Source organism: Erinaceus europaeus, chromosome 4, assembly GCF_950295315.1.
Source record: "Erinaceus europaeus chromosome 4, mEriEur2.1, whole genome shotgun sequence".
NCBI classification, from domain to species: domain Eukaryota; kingdom Metazoa; phylum Chordata; class Mammalia; order Eulipotyphla; family Erinaceidae; genus Erinaceus; species Erinaceus europaeus.
The window spans coordinates 101,579,869-101,594,511 of record NC_080165.1 but is presented as its reverse complement, the minus strand read 5'-3'; the positions used below and the strand labels follow the sequence as shown (position 1 = coordinate 101,594,511).

The 14,643-nt window shown below is 43.6% G+C and overlaps 1 protein-coding gene across 1 annotated transcript in view; it reads right to left on the bottom strand.

The window, feature by feature from the left end:
• The window catches only part of ANO2 (anoctamin 2), a 365,356-nt gene that overhangs the window by 42,750 nt on the left and 307,963 nt on the right, over positions 1 to 14,643 (bottom strand). The window contains exons 18-20 of the mRNA XM_060190229.1: positions 13,885 to 13,942; positions 13,597 to 13,697; positions 1,011 to 1,156 (exon numbers count right to left, since the gene is read on the bottom strand). Of these exons, the coding sequence (XP_060046212.1) occupies positions 1,011 to 1,156; positions 13,597 to 13,697; positions 13,885 to 13,942 (305 nt within the window). The remainder of the gene's footprint in view (positions 1 to 1,010; positions 1,157 to 13,596; positions 13,698 to 13,884; positions 13,943 to 14,643) is intronic.

The window sequence follows — 14,643 nt, the reverse complement described above, 5'->3', positions numbered from 1 at the left end:
GTATGTCACCCATAATCTCTGCTTTCAAAGAGAAAAAACTGCTCAGCCCTACCTGATCAGAGTGAAAGAAAGAAAGGCTTCTATATTTTCCATGACAAAGGTAGCCCAAGTATCAGTACTGTTTTGTTTTTCTTTCATGGAAACTGTAAATTTAACTGATTTATCAATGGTTTACCTGAATACGGAATCTTACAATTGCAACTTTACACCTTTGTATGTGTAGAATTCTTATTATACCCATCACCAAAGTTCCAGAGTCCTGTACCAAAATGATGCTTCTTTCTACCCACTCCCTCCCAGTCCTTCCTCCTTCCCCTCAAGGAACCACCACCATTCTTCTCAATGAACCCAGGTGGTAGTTTGGCTGTTTCTTTACCAGTTAATTTTCTTGAGTCCTGAGTTAAACCTTCTGGCAATTTTCAGAAACCATATCCTGAGACTCCAGACCCCACTATTTCCCTTTCAACTGCACCCATGATAGAAGTGATGGGGTGGGGGGAGGTAGTGGTGGTACACCTGGTTCATTGCACATATTACAGGGAACCTGTAGAGGGAGGGGAAGCTTCATAGCTTCATGAGTGGTGAAGCAATGCTACAGGTGTCTCTCTCTCTCCCTCTCTATCCCATCCCTGTTCAATTTCTCTTTGCCTCTATCCCTCCACCTCTTGCCAAATAATAATAAAAAAAAGTGAAAGAAAGAAAGAAAGAAAAAGAAACAACTGTGATAGGAAGAGAAAGGACCTGCAGACCTGCAAAACCAAGCTTTTCATTTCACTGAGGAAGTGAGGAGACCCAAGGAGAGCAAATCATCTTGTGCTCACTCTGATGAGAGGCTCTGGGTTTCCATTCCCAGACCCTGTCTGCCCTGCCCCAGGCACTGAAGGTGATACTGTAGAGATTTGAGCTTCAGGAGCCACCCAGGCTGCCCCAGTCCCTCTCCAGCTCCCTCCCTCACCTGTTCTAGCCCCTCTGTGGAGACCTGCCCCATCCAGGAAGGCCTCTGCTCTTACTCATTTCCATGTACTCCGGTGTGAGGCCCGTGTATGGCTCCAGGCTGTAGTCCAGGTCCCACTGTTCTGGATGCTTGGATTGAGCAGAGTCAGTTTCTCTGGACTCCGTCTCATCTTTCAGCTTGCGGAAGAGTTTCTTTAACTTCCTGGGGAAGAAAAGGAATCATCACCAATAGCCTCTAAAGGACAGAGTTGGTTCTGCAGAGGGAAAGAAGGAAAACTGTCTGCACTGACTCCATTTCTGATTCAAGGACAGAAAGAGGGACACAAAAGGGACAGGACTTCTTCTGAAGACACCCCAAGGAGAAGTTTACTAATTAGCATGAGAAAAAACTTATTTTTCCCCATATGGGGTAGAGTTTCTTCAAACCTAAAGGAATTGGATTCTCTTTGATAAGGAATATAAAAGTTGTTCTTTTCTGTCAAATGTTATGTCCCTATCTTCAAGCAGGGGATCTAACTCCCCACCTCATGGAGAAAAGGTGTCCAGGAGAGACTTTTTTTTTATTGCCACCAGGGTTATTGCTGGGGCTTGGTACTGGCATTTTAAATCCACTGCACTCCTCTCTCTCTCTCTCTCTCTCTCTCTCTCTCCTTTCTATTTTGTTGAAAAGGACAGAGGGAAATAGAGATGGGTGGGAGAGACAGAGAGGGAGAAAGAGAAACACCTACAGACCTGCTTCACTGCTCACAAAGCACCCCCACCCCCACCCCCGCAGATAAGGAACGGGGCTTGAACCCACATCCTTGTACATGGTAATGTGTGTGCTTAACAGGGTACACCACTGCCTGACAATCTCAGAAGAGACTGGGCTCTGTCTTAATATCATAAAGAGAGTAACATGTCCCAAAAAGCTCAGCTAGGCTTCAACTTCCAATGTTATGTGACCTCCCACTGCGAATTCGTATGTTGAAGCTTTGACCTCCTTTGTGGCTACATTTGGAGATAGCACTTTTAGGAGGTAGTGAAGGTTAGTGAGGTCCTAATACAATGGGATTTGCAACCTTAAAAGAAAAGGGAAGACAGTGCTCTCCCCCTCTCCATCATGTGAAGAAGGGCCACCTGCCAGGCTGAAAGAACCCTCCCACTAGGAACCAAACTCTACCAGTCCTTGAACTAGAAATTTCAGTTACCATAAATGTGATCTGATATATCTGTGTTGTTTAAGCCACCATGTTTATGGCTTTGTGTTATGGCAATCAAAGTAGACAAACACAACCACTTGAAAAATTGTGGGGGAGGGGGAGGGTAGGGACAGGGGACTAGAATGAAAATAAGATAGAAATGGCACCCTCTCCCATGGCAAGTATGATTATCTGAAACAGTGACTATACTACTCTTAGCACAATATCTGGTCACAGTAAATATTCAGATAAATATAGCTATTATCATTTTGGCTATGAAACGCTCAAGCATGCATAAGAGTATATTATTTTGACACTTGTCACTGATACCTCCTAATGTGTAGAGAGTGAACTTATGTGAAGGAGCCAAGTGTCAATTCTATTAAACACTTAACAGTTCTAAGTCATAGCTGGTATGAGAACTTAGAGCAGAACAGTGACTTGAATCTAAAGGATATCTGAAAACTGCATCATCTATCCAGTGCAGGAAGCTTCCTCTTCTACACTGTTCACAGTAAATCTTCCAAACTTTTAGTCAGTTATCCCAGCGGCCTCTCCTGGTCTCTTTAGGGAGCTCACTCTCTGACAGCTAATGGGAACATAGAGGCACTGAATAATGTTCTGACTAGTATCTTGTTCAGGGTCAAAGCCTGATTTTGATGTCAGAAAACAGTTAACATAAAGCTCAATGTTACTATTCATCAATAACGTTTTATTAGAAAACTTACTAAAACTCCTATCTGTAGACAGAGAATAAATCTTAACTAGTGCATAGGGTCGATTAAAGAACATAATCAATGTAACATGGACTTGGGATATGTTGAATATGATCAATATACTTATTGTTGTCCTTAACACCACTGTTATCATCATCACCATCACTGCAGAGGTCAGAAAAGAAGTTAAAGCTCATAGAATTGGCAGGTAATAATAATTATAACAATAACAACAACAATATAGTAAGCAATAATTATGACAGTAATAAATTAGTGAAAACTGGAGGCCACCCAAAGATTCTAACATTAAATCATGTGAACTGGCTGAGGCCTTGTCTGAGAACAGAAAGAAAATGAAGCATAAAGAGATGAGAGAGAAAAGAAGGCTGAAAAAGGAGGCAGCAATGGGAGGTCTTTTAGAATCAGACCTGATATTGAGACTTTTCCTCTAGGTACCAATAGTTACAATATGTGCCTCTAGCAAAACAATACAGAGTGGCTTTAATTAAGCATGGAAAACTGCACACAAATAGTCCAACCTATTTTTGAACTGCTATTAACATGGCAAATGAACTGAAAATGTGAAAAACTGCAAAGTTAAAGAAAATGTTCATGAATACATAGAAAGAGAGGTGAGCAAGTATCCTGAGACATGGACAAGGGATGAAGCCATTAGCAAATCAGTGATGACTGAATACCAAGTGCCCACACTGAAAGATGATAGAGGAAAGCATGCCAGCTCATACTGAAATAATTCAAAATGGCTCAAGAATTAGAGGCACCTAAAATAACCGAAGGAAGGGATAGCAATTGGTTAACAATCTATTAAAAGAGCACTAAACCCTAGGGTCTCTGTCTACCCAGCTTTCCCACGTAAGTGCCACTACCAACAGAAGAAATGAATATACTCATATGTATACATTCATATATGTACACACATACTTATTTAGAGGGGGTGGGCTGAAAAAATGCAGGTCCGAAAAAAGTTAGAAATACGATAGGTAAAATTTTAGGAAAAATAAGGCAAAATGCAGCTAACAGACAATGAGAAAGAAAAGGTAAGAGAATTTAGCAATCTCAGTATATTATCATCAAATCATAAAAAATAAACAGACAAAATGAGGGCTAGGCAGTGGTGCACTGGTAGTGCACATGTTACAGTGTACAAGGATCCAGGTTCAAGTCTCCAGTCCGCACCTTCACAGAAGAAGGTTCACAGGTGGTGAAACAGGGCTGCAGGTGTCTCTCTTTGTCTCCTCCTCTGTCTGACCATTCTCTCTCAGTTTCTCTCTGTCCTATCAAGTAAAAAGAAAAGGGAAGAAAAGAACCAGCCACTAGGAGCAGTGGATTCATCGTGTAGGCACCATGTTCCAGGAATAACTCTAGTGGCAAAAAGAAAATAATAAACCATAACAAAAACAGAAAAGGGGTATGGTGGGGATGAAAAGAAACAGATACAATGGTAGGGAAGAAAAATACAAAAGAAATAGAAAAAAAATCTCCCATAGTGAATGAAGCACATGAATTTTCTGATTGGGAAGCCCAACTCAGCATAAGAGAAAGGAATTTTCCCAAAGTGCATGAGCATGAGATTCTTCCACAGCCCTAGGAGTAAGGGCACCACCACAAAACTCCTCCAGATCCAGGGAAAAGAAGCACAGTTCCTCTCAAAAGTGGTTTTGAATAAAAAAGATGCTAGAATTCTCAACTGGCTCTTGACACTAGACCAAACTAAGGAAAATGTATAAACATCAAGGAGGTACATGGCTTTGATGGAATTCTATAACCAGCCAAAGTACATATCAAGTACAAAGGAAAAATAAAGACATTTAAAAATATATTAATAGTTTCCAAAATGCTATCCATCTATGTATCTATTTCTCAGAAGGTTCTTGGAGGATGAATTTTACCCACCAAGGAAATAAAGCAGGAAAGAAAACAGTGTGCTACTCTGCAAGCCAGGAATCCATTAGGAGATGAAGGTGTCGGCTCCAACTCAGATTAATAGGTTCATAGACGGTAAAGTGAACAGATAGTTCTGGTTTAAATGGGCAGACCAAGGACTCCTACAGGATAGTCTCCAGAGGGGAAACACACACACACACACACACACACACACACACACAATTAATGACACCTTTAATGAGGCCAACTAGGGGTATTTGGACAGTTAACTAAGTGTTACCAATAATGTGTAGAGAATGATAGGAAGGGAGAAGTTTAGGTAGTTATGACACCATCCAAATAAACAAACCTAACATGACCTACAGCAGGGGCTGGGGAGCCAGCATAATGATTCAGCAAAAGACTTAGATGACTGAGGCTCTGAGGTCTCAGGTTCAATCCCTCATCCATCATAAACCAGAGCTGAGTAGTGCTCTAGTAAAAACAAACAAATAAATGAACCAGGGGTAAGGGTGGGGGAGATAGCAAAAGAGTTATGCAAAAATACTTTCATGCCTGAGGCTTTGAAATCCCAGGTTCAATCCCTAGTCCCATTATTAAAAAAAGAGCTGAGCAGTACTCAGGTAATAAAGAATTTTAAAATAAACAAGTATAAATAAATAAAAGCATGGGGAGGGAGGGAGTAGCATAATGGTTCTGTAGAAGACTTTCATGGCGGAGGCTCTGAGATCCCAGATTGAATCCCAAGTGACGCCATAAACCAGAGCTGAGCAGTGTTCTGGCCAGTCTTCCTTCTCTCCCTCTCACCTTCCTCCTCCCCCATTAAAATAATAATAAAAATAGAAGATACAGTCAATATAATCCTAATAGGTCAAAATAGATGAAGAAGAAAAAACCACAGAAAGTCCGCAGGTATTCTACCCTTCTCTCTGGAAGTCCCCCTCCAAGACCCCTCAGTGACCATTCAGAACTTGAACCCAGAAAGCCTTCCTGGTGCAGGATGTCACAGGAGCTCTGCAAGGTGACTAACATACAAATTCTGTTCTGAACATATCAGACACACTCACTTGCTACAGCAGCCCCTATGACACTGTCCCCTTGACCTTTCCACCTGCTCTTTTTCTGCCCCCACGTCCTTTAATGACAAGTCTGAGACTGTCCAGAGTGCTCACAACTTTCCCCCTACCTGTGTCCTCTGAGTTCATTCCAAGATCGTGGTCTTGTCTGTGACACCTTGGCCTCCATGGCCACATGTCTCTGGGCCATTCCCAGCAGACCTGGTCTCCACATGCCTGGAGCCTCATTCAAGAAGACAGACTCCACTCTTCATGGGCCAAGGAGCAGGACCCCATCAGTTCTGAGTGAGCTCTGTATGCCTTTTTCTGACACTTGACAATGCTTTGATTTGTTCTTTTTAAAAAATATTTATTTATTTCCTTTTGTTGCCCTTGTTGTAGTTATCATTGTTGTTGTTATTGATGTCATTGTTGTTGGATAGGACAGAGAGAAATGGAGAGAGGAGAGGAAGACAGAGAGGGGGAGAGAAAGATAGACACCTGCAGACCTGCTCCACTGCCTGTGAAGCAACCTCCCTGCAGATGGGGAGCTGGGGGCTTGAACTGGGATTCTTACGCCAGTCCTTGCGCTTTGCGCCACCTGTGTGTAACCGACTGCGCTACCGCCCGACTCCCTGCTCTGATTTGTTCTTAACACCTGTGATTAGTGGCTAGATTTCACTGTTTCTGGGGAGAACACAGACCCCACTGCTTGGGACAGCTCTGAAGACAGACTGTTTATATCTTGAGATGTAGTATTTACCACACTTACCTCCCTCACCAAAAAAAAGAAAAAGAATAAAATTTATTTTAAGGTCTTACTTATTGTGCCAAGAGACAAAAAGGACAGCTGTTTGGGGGATGTGATGGGTGGGTGCTTCTTAGTAAGCTGGGGGATATCATTTGGCTAGTAGAAGCATTTATTTTAATATATTTTACTAAATATGTTGTTGTATTTTATTTTTTATTTTAATGAGAGAGTGAGAAAGACACAGAGAGTAAAATATAGACAGAGAGACACCAGATCACTACTCAGCTCTGGCTTATGGTGGTGCTGAGGACTGAACCTGGGATCATGGAACCTCAGACATGAGAATCTTTTTGCAGGACCTTTATGCTGTTTCCCCTGACCCAGTGGAAGTGCTAGTCTCTGCTCTTTCCATCTCCGCCTTTGCCCAAGAGAGAATCTTCAGTTGAAAAGGAGATGCACATGGGCTGGAAGAGACAGTACAATGGTTATGCAAGAAGAATCTTCTGCTTGAACTTTTTATGTCCTATGTTCAATACCCAGCAGCACCACCATGAGCCAGAGAAGAGCAGTGCTCTGGTTAAAAAAAAAAAAAAGAAGGAAAAGGGGACACACACACACACACACACACACACCCTCACAAACATATCATCTCCCTAAGTTATAAAAGACTCATTTCTAATTCTGCTTCCAGTAACATCAGAGCTAAGCCTGGGGTAAACCCCCAATGGCTGTCAGGATATGGAGTGGCACCCCTCTGGGGCACCCTGCATCTGGAATTCTGCCTGCTCTGTACAAACACAGGGAGAACAGCCTGGGGGAGGTGATGAGGGGCAGACGGAGGTACAAGAGCAGACTCACCACACACTATCCCAGGTCCAAAGTCATCTGGGAAGGGGCTGGCGCAGAGCCTGCTTCTCTAGAGAGAATCTATAGAGACTCCACGAGGTCCAGGAGCCCAGGGCAGCTTGAGTGTGGCTTGTGTACAGCCACACTGCTACATACAGTTTGATGTGTTGTTACAGTCTGGTCACTGGTCAAGCTGCCTGTGAGGTGTCTCCTCCCTGTCTGGTGGTCTGTCTCTCTCTGAAGGACTTTGTCTTCTATCTCTAGGGGGTTCCAAGCCAAAGCCAGGGCTGTCTGATGAAAAGTGCCTGCCTGGAATCTGGATTCAGGGGGCTCCCCTCTGGGGCACCTGCCAGATGGAGGGGTACCCACAGGGAGAGGTCTGATAGAACCTGGCAAACTCTTTCTCTCAAGGTCTCAGAGAGCAGCTTTGGAGTCTCCCTGTATAAGCCTGTTGTTTGTATCAATCTCGTGGGGATCTATGGGACACAGAGGTGACACTACAGCTCTGAGGCTTTCCAAGCCAAGGACATATGCCACCGGCAGTTTGTGTGTGTGACAACTCGGGAAGGTTGTGCCACAGGAGAATATCTTGGTGCAGTTGTCTCTTTTCTCACTCAGTCCCTCTAATTAACAGGAGGTTCTGGAGGTGTGACTTCAGTCATTTCCCAATGTGTGTATGAGTGTGACTTCTATTTATTTTATTGTTACATTTACTTCATTGTCAGGACTTAACTGCTCCAGATTGCCCCAGGTTCCAGACAGCAGAGCACTGAAGCTTCCTCCAGTGTGGTGGGAGGCCAGGCCCAAAGCTGGGTTGCACGCATGGCAACGCAGCTGCCTTGTCCAGGTAAGCTTCCTTACTGTGGCCCAGTGGTGTTTTCCTTTTAACAAAGAGAACTCAGATCTTAGGGTGATGGTATTGACTGTTTAGCAGTGTTTGCTTTCAGTAGCCTTTTTTCTTTGCTACTCATGGAAATAAACAGGGTTGGTTTTACATTTTTCAGGAATATTATGGCCTTAAATGATAAGTGAGTTGGCTTAAAGAAGTTAATATGCTCCACATGAAATAACAGAAAATAACTGTCTACATAGATCTGGGAACAAAAAGGTTGACTCACAAAGGGCTGAAAATTTGGGGGCCAGGTGGTGATGCACCAGGTTGAGCACACACATTACCATGAGCAAGACGCAGGTTCAGTGCCCCAATCCCCACCTCTAGGGGCAAGCTTTCTCAAGTGGTGAAGCAGACCTGCAGGCGTCTCTCTGTGTCTCTGTCCCTCTCTAACCCCCTTCCTTCTCTGTCCTATCAAATTAAATAACATTAAAATTTTTTAATGTTAAAAAAAGAGATTTTAAGAAAAAAGGGCTGAAAAATGAGGAATAATCTAAGAGGTTTATGAGACATTAAAATTATTTTTAATATGTATTTATATATCTATCTATTTATTTATTCCCTTTTGTTGCCCTTGTTTTACTGTTGTGGTTATTATTTTTTATTGTTGTTATTGATGTCATAACTGTTGGAAAGGACAGAGAGAAATAGAGAGAGGAAGGGAAGATAGAGAGGAGGAGAGAAAGATAGACACCTGCAGACCTGCTTCACTGATTGTGAAGCAACCCCCCCGCAGGTGGGGAGGCGGGGGCTCAAACCAGGATCCTTACGCAGGTCCTTGTACTTTGCACCACATGCGCTTAACTTGCTGCGGTACCACCTGACTCCCAGACATTAAAATTCTTAAAACTTTGCAGTCTGGGAGGTGGTACAGTGTATACAGTGAGGTCCCAAATTCAGTCCTTAGCATTGCATGTGCTAGAATGATTCTTTAGAATGGTTTTGTCTTTCAAATAAATAAATAAGTTGTAATTGAAATTATTTTAAGTATATTAAAAATACTCTTTAGGCCACCAAAACTGTAGTTGTGATACTTTTTTGTAATGTGAGTGTGTGTGCACACACACACAATTTGATGAAACTGCTTAATCTTCAGGGAAAAAAACCAAGTCTTAACTAATTATCTAGCTGCTAATATCAACTAGATGATTTTAATGTTCTTATTTTATTTTTTTAATCTTCATAAGACAGAGAGACACTGAGAGGGGAGATAAAGAGAGATACCTACAGACCTGCTTCACCACTCCTGAAGCTTCCCGACTGCAGGGGGGGGATTGGGGGTTTGAACCCAGGTCTTTGTGCATGGTAAGATGTGCACTCAACCTGGTGTGCTACCACCCAAACCCCAATTAGGTCACTTTTAATATTTATAATTTTTTCTTTGGGAGACTCTTAAGAGAATCTCTTTCTGAAGTTAGCTGATGAAACAGAAGCTATTTTCAAACTACAATCTTATATATATTTTCCTTCAAACATTATTATCTAGCAAGACCACCAAACTATCTCTTAAGATTTGGCTTTGTTTTCAAATTCCAATATGGCCTCTAAGATAAATATTTATTTCCCTTGGGGAAGATGTGTGAGTTGGCTTCCAAAAGTACAGAAGAGCTGTGTTGCAAATCAAAAGTCCCTAGGCTGGGGACAGAAGGTGTTTCAGGGTCAATCTTCTCAGCATCACTCTGTGGTCCTGCTACGCCTCCAATGAAAAGCCAACAGTACTTACTAACACCCAGGCTACCTGGAGGCCCCAGTCACAACAGTGTGCCCTTTTCCAGAAATCTGTGTTTCCTATTTTCTAGAAATACAGCTATGTGAACCTGTCTTATCATGTCCTCATGTTGGATAAAACAGTGCTAGAATGGCTTTCTGGAGGCTGCACAATGACAGTGCCATGGCGCTGATCTGTTGGACTACTCAGTCAATCTCTGTCCCACACAGATATATGACCTCTACCAGAGGTAAAGACCATTGAGCCTAATTTCTATAACTTACACTTCTTCCCAAGGACAGGGGCTCAATTGTCACTTCTCTCATGACTACAAGAGTCCTAGTTTCCTTGCTGATTCATTTCTTTTCAAAGGATACTGCCAAGTGCTTTGCCTCTGGATTTAATTTACTGACAGTGTGTTCTGAGTGGGGGTGGACATACTAATCACAGTCACAGTGACTTCAAGTGACTAAACTCACCCAACCTGTAACATTGGATCTCTGGAGGCTTAAGGTCCTTGGATTTGATAGAAGCACTGTAGATTCTTGAATTTAACCATATAGTTACTCTGAAGTTGTCCCTGAGATGAACTAGAAAAGTGAGAAAAGCAAAGATCTTTTGCCACAGAAGTGACCTGAATTTGGAATCAGCTGCGAGCAGTTTTTTTTTGTTTGTTTTTTTGGTTGTTTGTTTTTCAATGGGAGTTAGATCCAAAGTGAGACCCATAATTTTCATCAGAGAGAGATGAAGACAGCAAGACACCTAGGATGGCTTGCCCCCAGCCTGATGAGTTGTGGTACAATTGCCATCCATTAGAATGTGGCCTCTTAAACACACATCAAACATAAACAAGAACATTCGGCCCTGCAGGCAAATAGCCATGTGTTAGCTTCATCTGCTGTGGAGTTGATGGGACTGATGGTGGGAGAACATGCCAGCACAATGTCCAAACATATGCCTGCCTGAGTCCTTGCCTCTCTTGCACTCTATAAAGGGCTTTTTGGTCCAGAGCAACTGGGCTAAGTGGCAGAGCAGATGTCTGGGGATGAGAAGATGGGCATCGCGTGCCCACAAGCTGTATACATTTTCATTCAGAGCAGAATAACAATGCAATGGAAGGACAGGTGCCTCCCCAGATGGTCTGACACACAATGGAAGCTTTCCTTTGTAGCTGTGGGGGGTTGGCCTGTGAGCTTCAAAGGGCCCAGATGTGGCTTTGGCACATCTTTGCCTGGCCTGTACAATTACTGGATATTTGTCCACAACAAATGTGGTTTCTCTGAGATGGCGCGTTAAAGATGGGAGCCCAGAGAACAGTGGCCATGTGTCTCCGCAGCACTGCCTGATGACTATTAGTCAGAAAACCAGGACAGGGACACATCTCAGGGCTGAGCTCAGGGTGATTGATGGTTTCCTGCAGGTGGCTGAGGCTGGAGGAGGAACAAGCACTGACATTCTCACCAATCCTCCTTCAAGATAAGAATGTGGGTTTGTCTGGTTGCACACCAGGCAGAGTGCACACATGACTGGGCATGAAGACCCATGTGAGGGACGAGGGAGAAGTTTAGCAGCAGTAGAGCAATTCTGTTTCTCTTTCTCTCTCCCTCTCTGTCTCTTATTAAAAAAAAAAAAAAAAGGCCACCAGCAGTGATGGAGTCTTTGTGCAGACATTGAGTCCCAGCAACAACCCAGGCAACAGACAAGCAAACATGTGTCCAAGATGAGTTTCCCCAGCCAGGGGACAGAAAAAAAAACCCTTAACTCTCTAGCTCTTGAAGCTAGATGATGGTGAGACCCACTCTGAGGACTGGGGCGGTTAAGTGTTATGAAAACAGCTGAGAATTCACATTCCTTGACTAGGGCTCTCATTAGCAAGTAGATTTTTTATATGAGCACCATCATTTGTACAATTTGGGGTATAACTATCCTCTGTTAACATATGAGCCTACAAGAGGTGGCAGTGGCCATCCCTGAAAGTTCTTCTGCGAGTGGATAGTGCTTTTTTAAAAAAATTATTTATATACTTATTCCCTTTTGTTGCCCTTGTTGTTTTATTGTTGTAGTCATTGTTGTTGTTGGATATGACAGACAGAAATGGAGAGAGGAGGGGAAGACAGAGAGGGGGAGAAAGACAGACACCTGTAGACCTGCTTCACCAGCTGTAAAGTGACTCCCCTGCAGGTGGGGAGCTGGGGGCTCGAACCAGGATCCTTCTGTTGGTCCTTGCGCTTTGTGCCACCTGCACTTTACCCACTGTGCTACCACCCGACTCCCTGGACAGTGCTTTTCTAAATAATTCAGAGCCTTACTGAACATTCTGCTGAGTGGATAAAAGAGCTCACCTGGATAGTGCACCTACTTTACCAGATTGCAAACCAAGTTCAGACTCACCCCCCTTCCCACCCTCCACCACACCAGAGAAAGCTTCAGTGCTATGGAGTCTTTCCCTTTTTTTTTTTTTTTTTTTTGCCTCTATCTGAAAAGAAGCCCACTTGAAGCAATGACACAACAGAAGACGAATCTGTTTACCGTCTAGTACTGCTGAGCTCTTGGCTGCTTAAATTAGCCACTTTGTCTACAGTGCCTGCACTAAGAACCCAGGTGACAGTGGCAGCACATGCAAATGGGAACATAGGGACTAAGCAAGTCTCCTTACCGTACAATGCCTGAGTCATTGATATTATACTTCTGCTACCTTTCCACAAACAGGGCAGGTGGCTGGACTTCACCCAGCCCTTTGGGGTCTCTCTGCTGATCACACAGCAGCCTAGTTAATCTTGAAAGGGGTGAGCAAATAACCCAGGGCTGGTTACACATTTCTCATCCTGTCCTTTGAAGACAGAACTGACCCAGCTTGTGTGAGTGGCTGCTGGTCGTCTCTACCCCTCAACCCCACCTCCAATGCCAGGCTGGTGAGACAAAGTCCCTCCCTAAATCAGAAGTTTCTTCAGCATCCAAAAGCAGCCAAAGTGAGCGCCAGAGGGAGTCCTTTTTGCCTTGGCCCGAAAACAGGTGGTCTCATCTTCCTTTTGGTCCACTGCCAATGAGTCAGTGTGGATGTGCATGGCTGTCTCAATACAAAGGACCTGAGTCCTTCTGTTAAGATTGTATAAAGCCATGTGGGAGGGTACATCACATGAAACTCCACCTGTGTTTGATCAACTATTCATTTTATTTTTTCTGACATCATACCTGCCTATTTCTCAGAGAAGTGTTTGGGATTTTTAATTCACTGACCCACCACACAGAAAGCCTTTTTACTTATTCACTAGAAGGATAGACAGCATTTGAAAACACTACCTATTGTGAGATCAGAAGCCCTGATTCTTAGCTCTGCCAGTTACTGGTTACATGTACTTAGCAAGAACTTAAGTCCTTCTGAGTTCTCCAACCTCCCAAGCCAGACTGACCAGTAAGACTTGTGGGTGGGGCCCTCTCTCATGGGGACAGCTATCAGCAAGTGGACAGAGGAATAAATAACCAAGCAGTCTTAGTGGAAGAGAGAGGCCATGGAAATCCTGCTACAAGCCTGGGCGTCTTGGGCTGGACCAGACAGCAAGGAGAGACCAAAAAGCGTGCATTACGTACGGGACTCCGATCTCAAAGATGTTGTTCTGGATCAGCTGCTTCCCCAACATGATGATGCTGAGCTGAATGCAGAGCTCCATGAGGCAGCCCCCGGGAGCACACTGCAGGGCGCAGATGGAGGAAGATGGCAAAGGAGCAGTTAGACTGAGTGTGGCTCAGAGAAGCAAGGGCATTCATCAATGAGTCATGCTGTGATGGGGAAGGGGATGGGCTGCCAGTGGGCAGGAGAAAGGGAGGGCTGCACCTACAGACCACTAGCCGGGCGTGAAATACCAAGGCTGTACTTGCCTCTTCCATGCGGTAACCATCAAAAACATAAACATAGCTTCCGGGTCTGCCCACAAACCTGAAATCAAGAAGTATGGGAAGTTTTAGAGGGAGAGAGAAAAGAAGAGCTGTTTTAGGGAATGCCTTCTGAGTAGAGTTCTTCTGGGAAGTATTCACCAAGCCAGATGCTATGTCCCTCAGGAGTTTCAGTCCAGCTGTCAACTAGCAATCACCTATGTAAAGTTCACTACTGAATCTTATCAAATTTCAGGGAAAGGGGGCTGCTTGTGGGGCTGGAAAAGCTGTGTGTCTGTGTGTGCACGTGTGCGTGTGCATGTGTGTGTGTGTGTGTACACATTTTAACTTCATGCTCTAAACACAACAGAGTTTGGATTATCTCCAAATGTACTACTATCTGGGCATCTACCTTCAGTTACTGTCAAGAATTGATTCCAACTGTGGTTGTATTGAGGGTTTCTAATTTCTTAGAGTGAAAGTAACTAAAAAAGACGTGAAGAATCCTACAATCAGAAAAGAAAATTCTAGACTCCTTGCTGAAAATAGTCAAAGGCGTGCAAAAATTTTGTCTCATTCTTGTAAGACCTAAGAGTCTGTTTTACTGGGAAGTAAGAATTCTTGGCAGGGGCATGAGGGATAGAGTAGAGAAGAAAATCAGGGAGCCAGGCAGGCAGTAAGAAACACCTGCTTTCTGGCAATGTCATTCTTTCATCCACTAGGTGACATTTTACATCCAGGTTAGGCTTAGCTTAAATCTTTCCT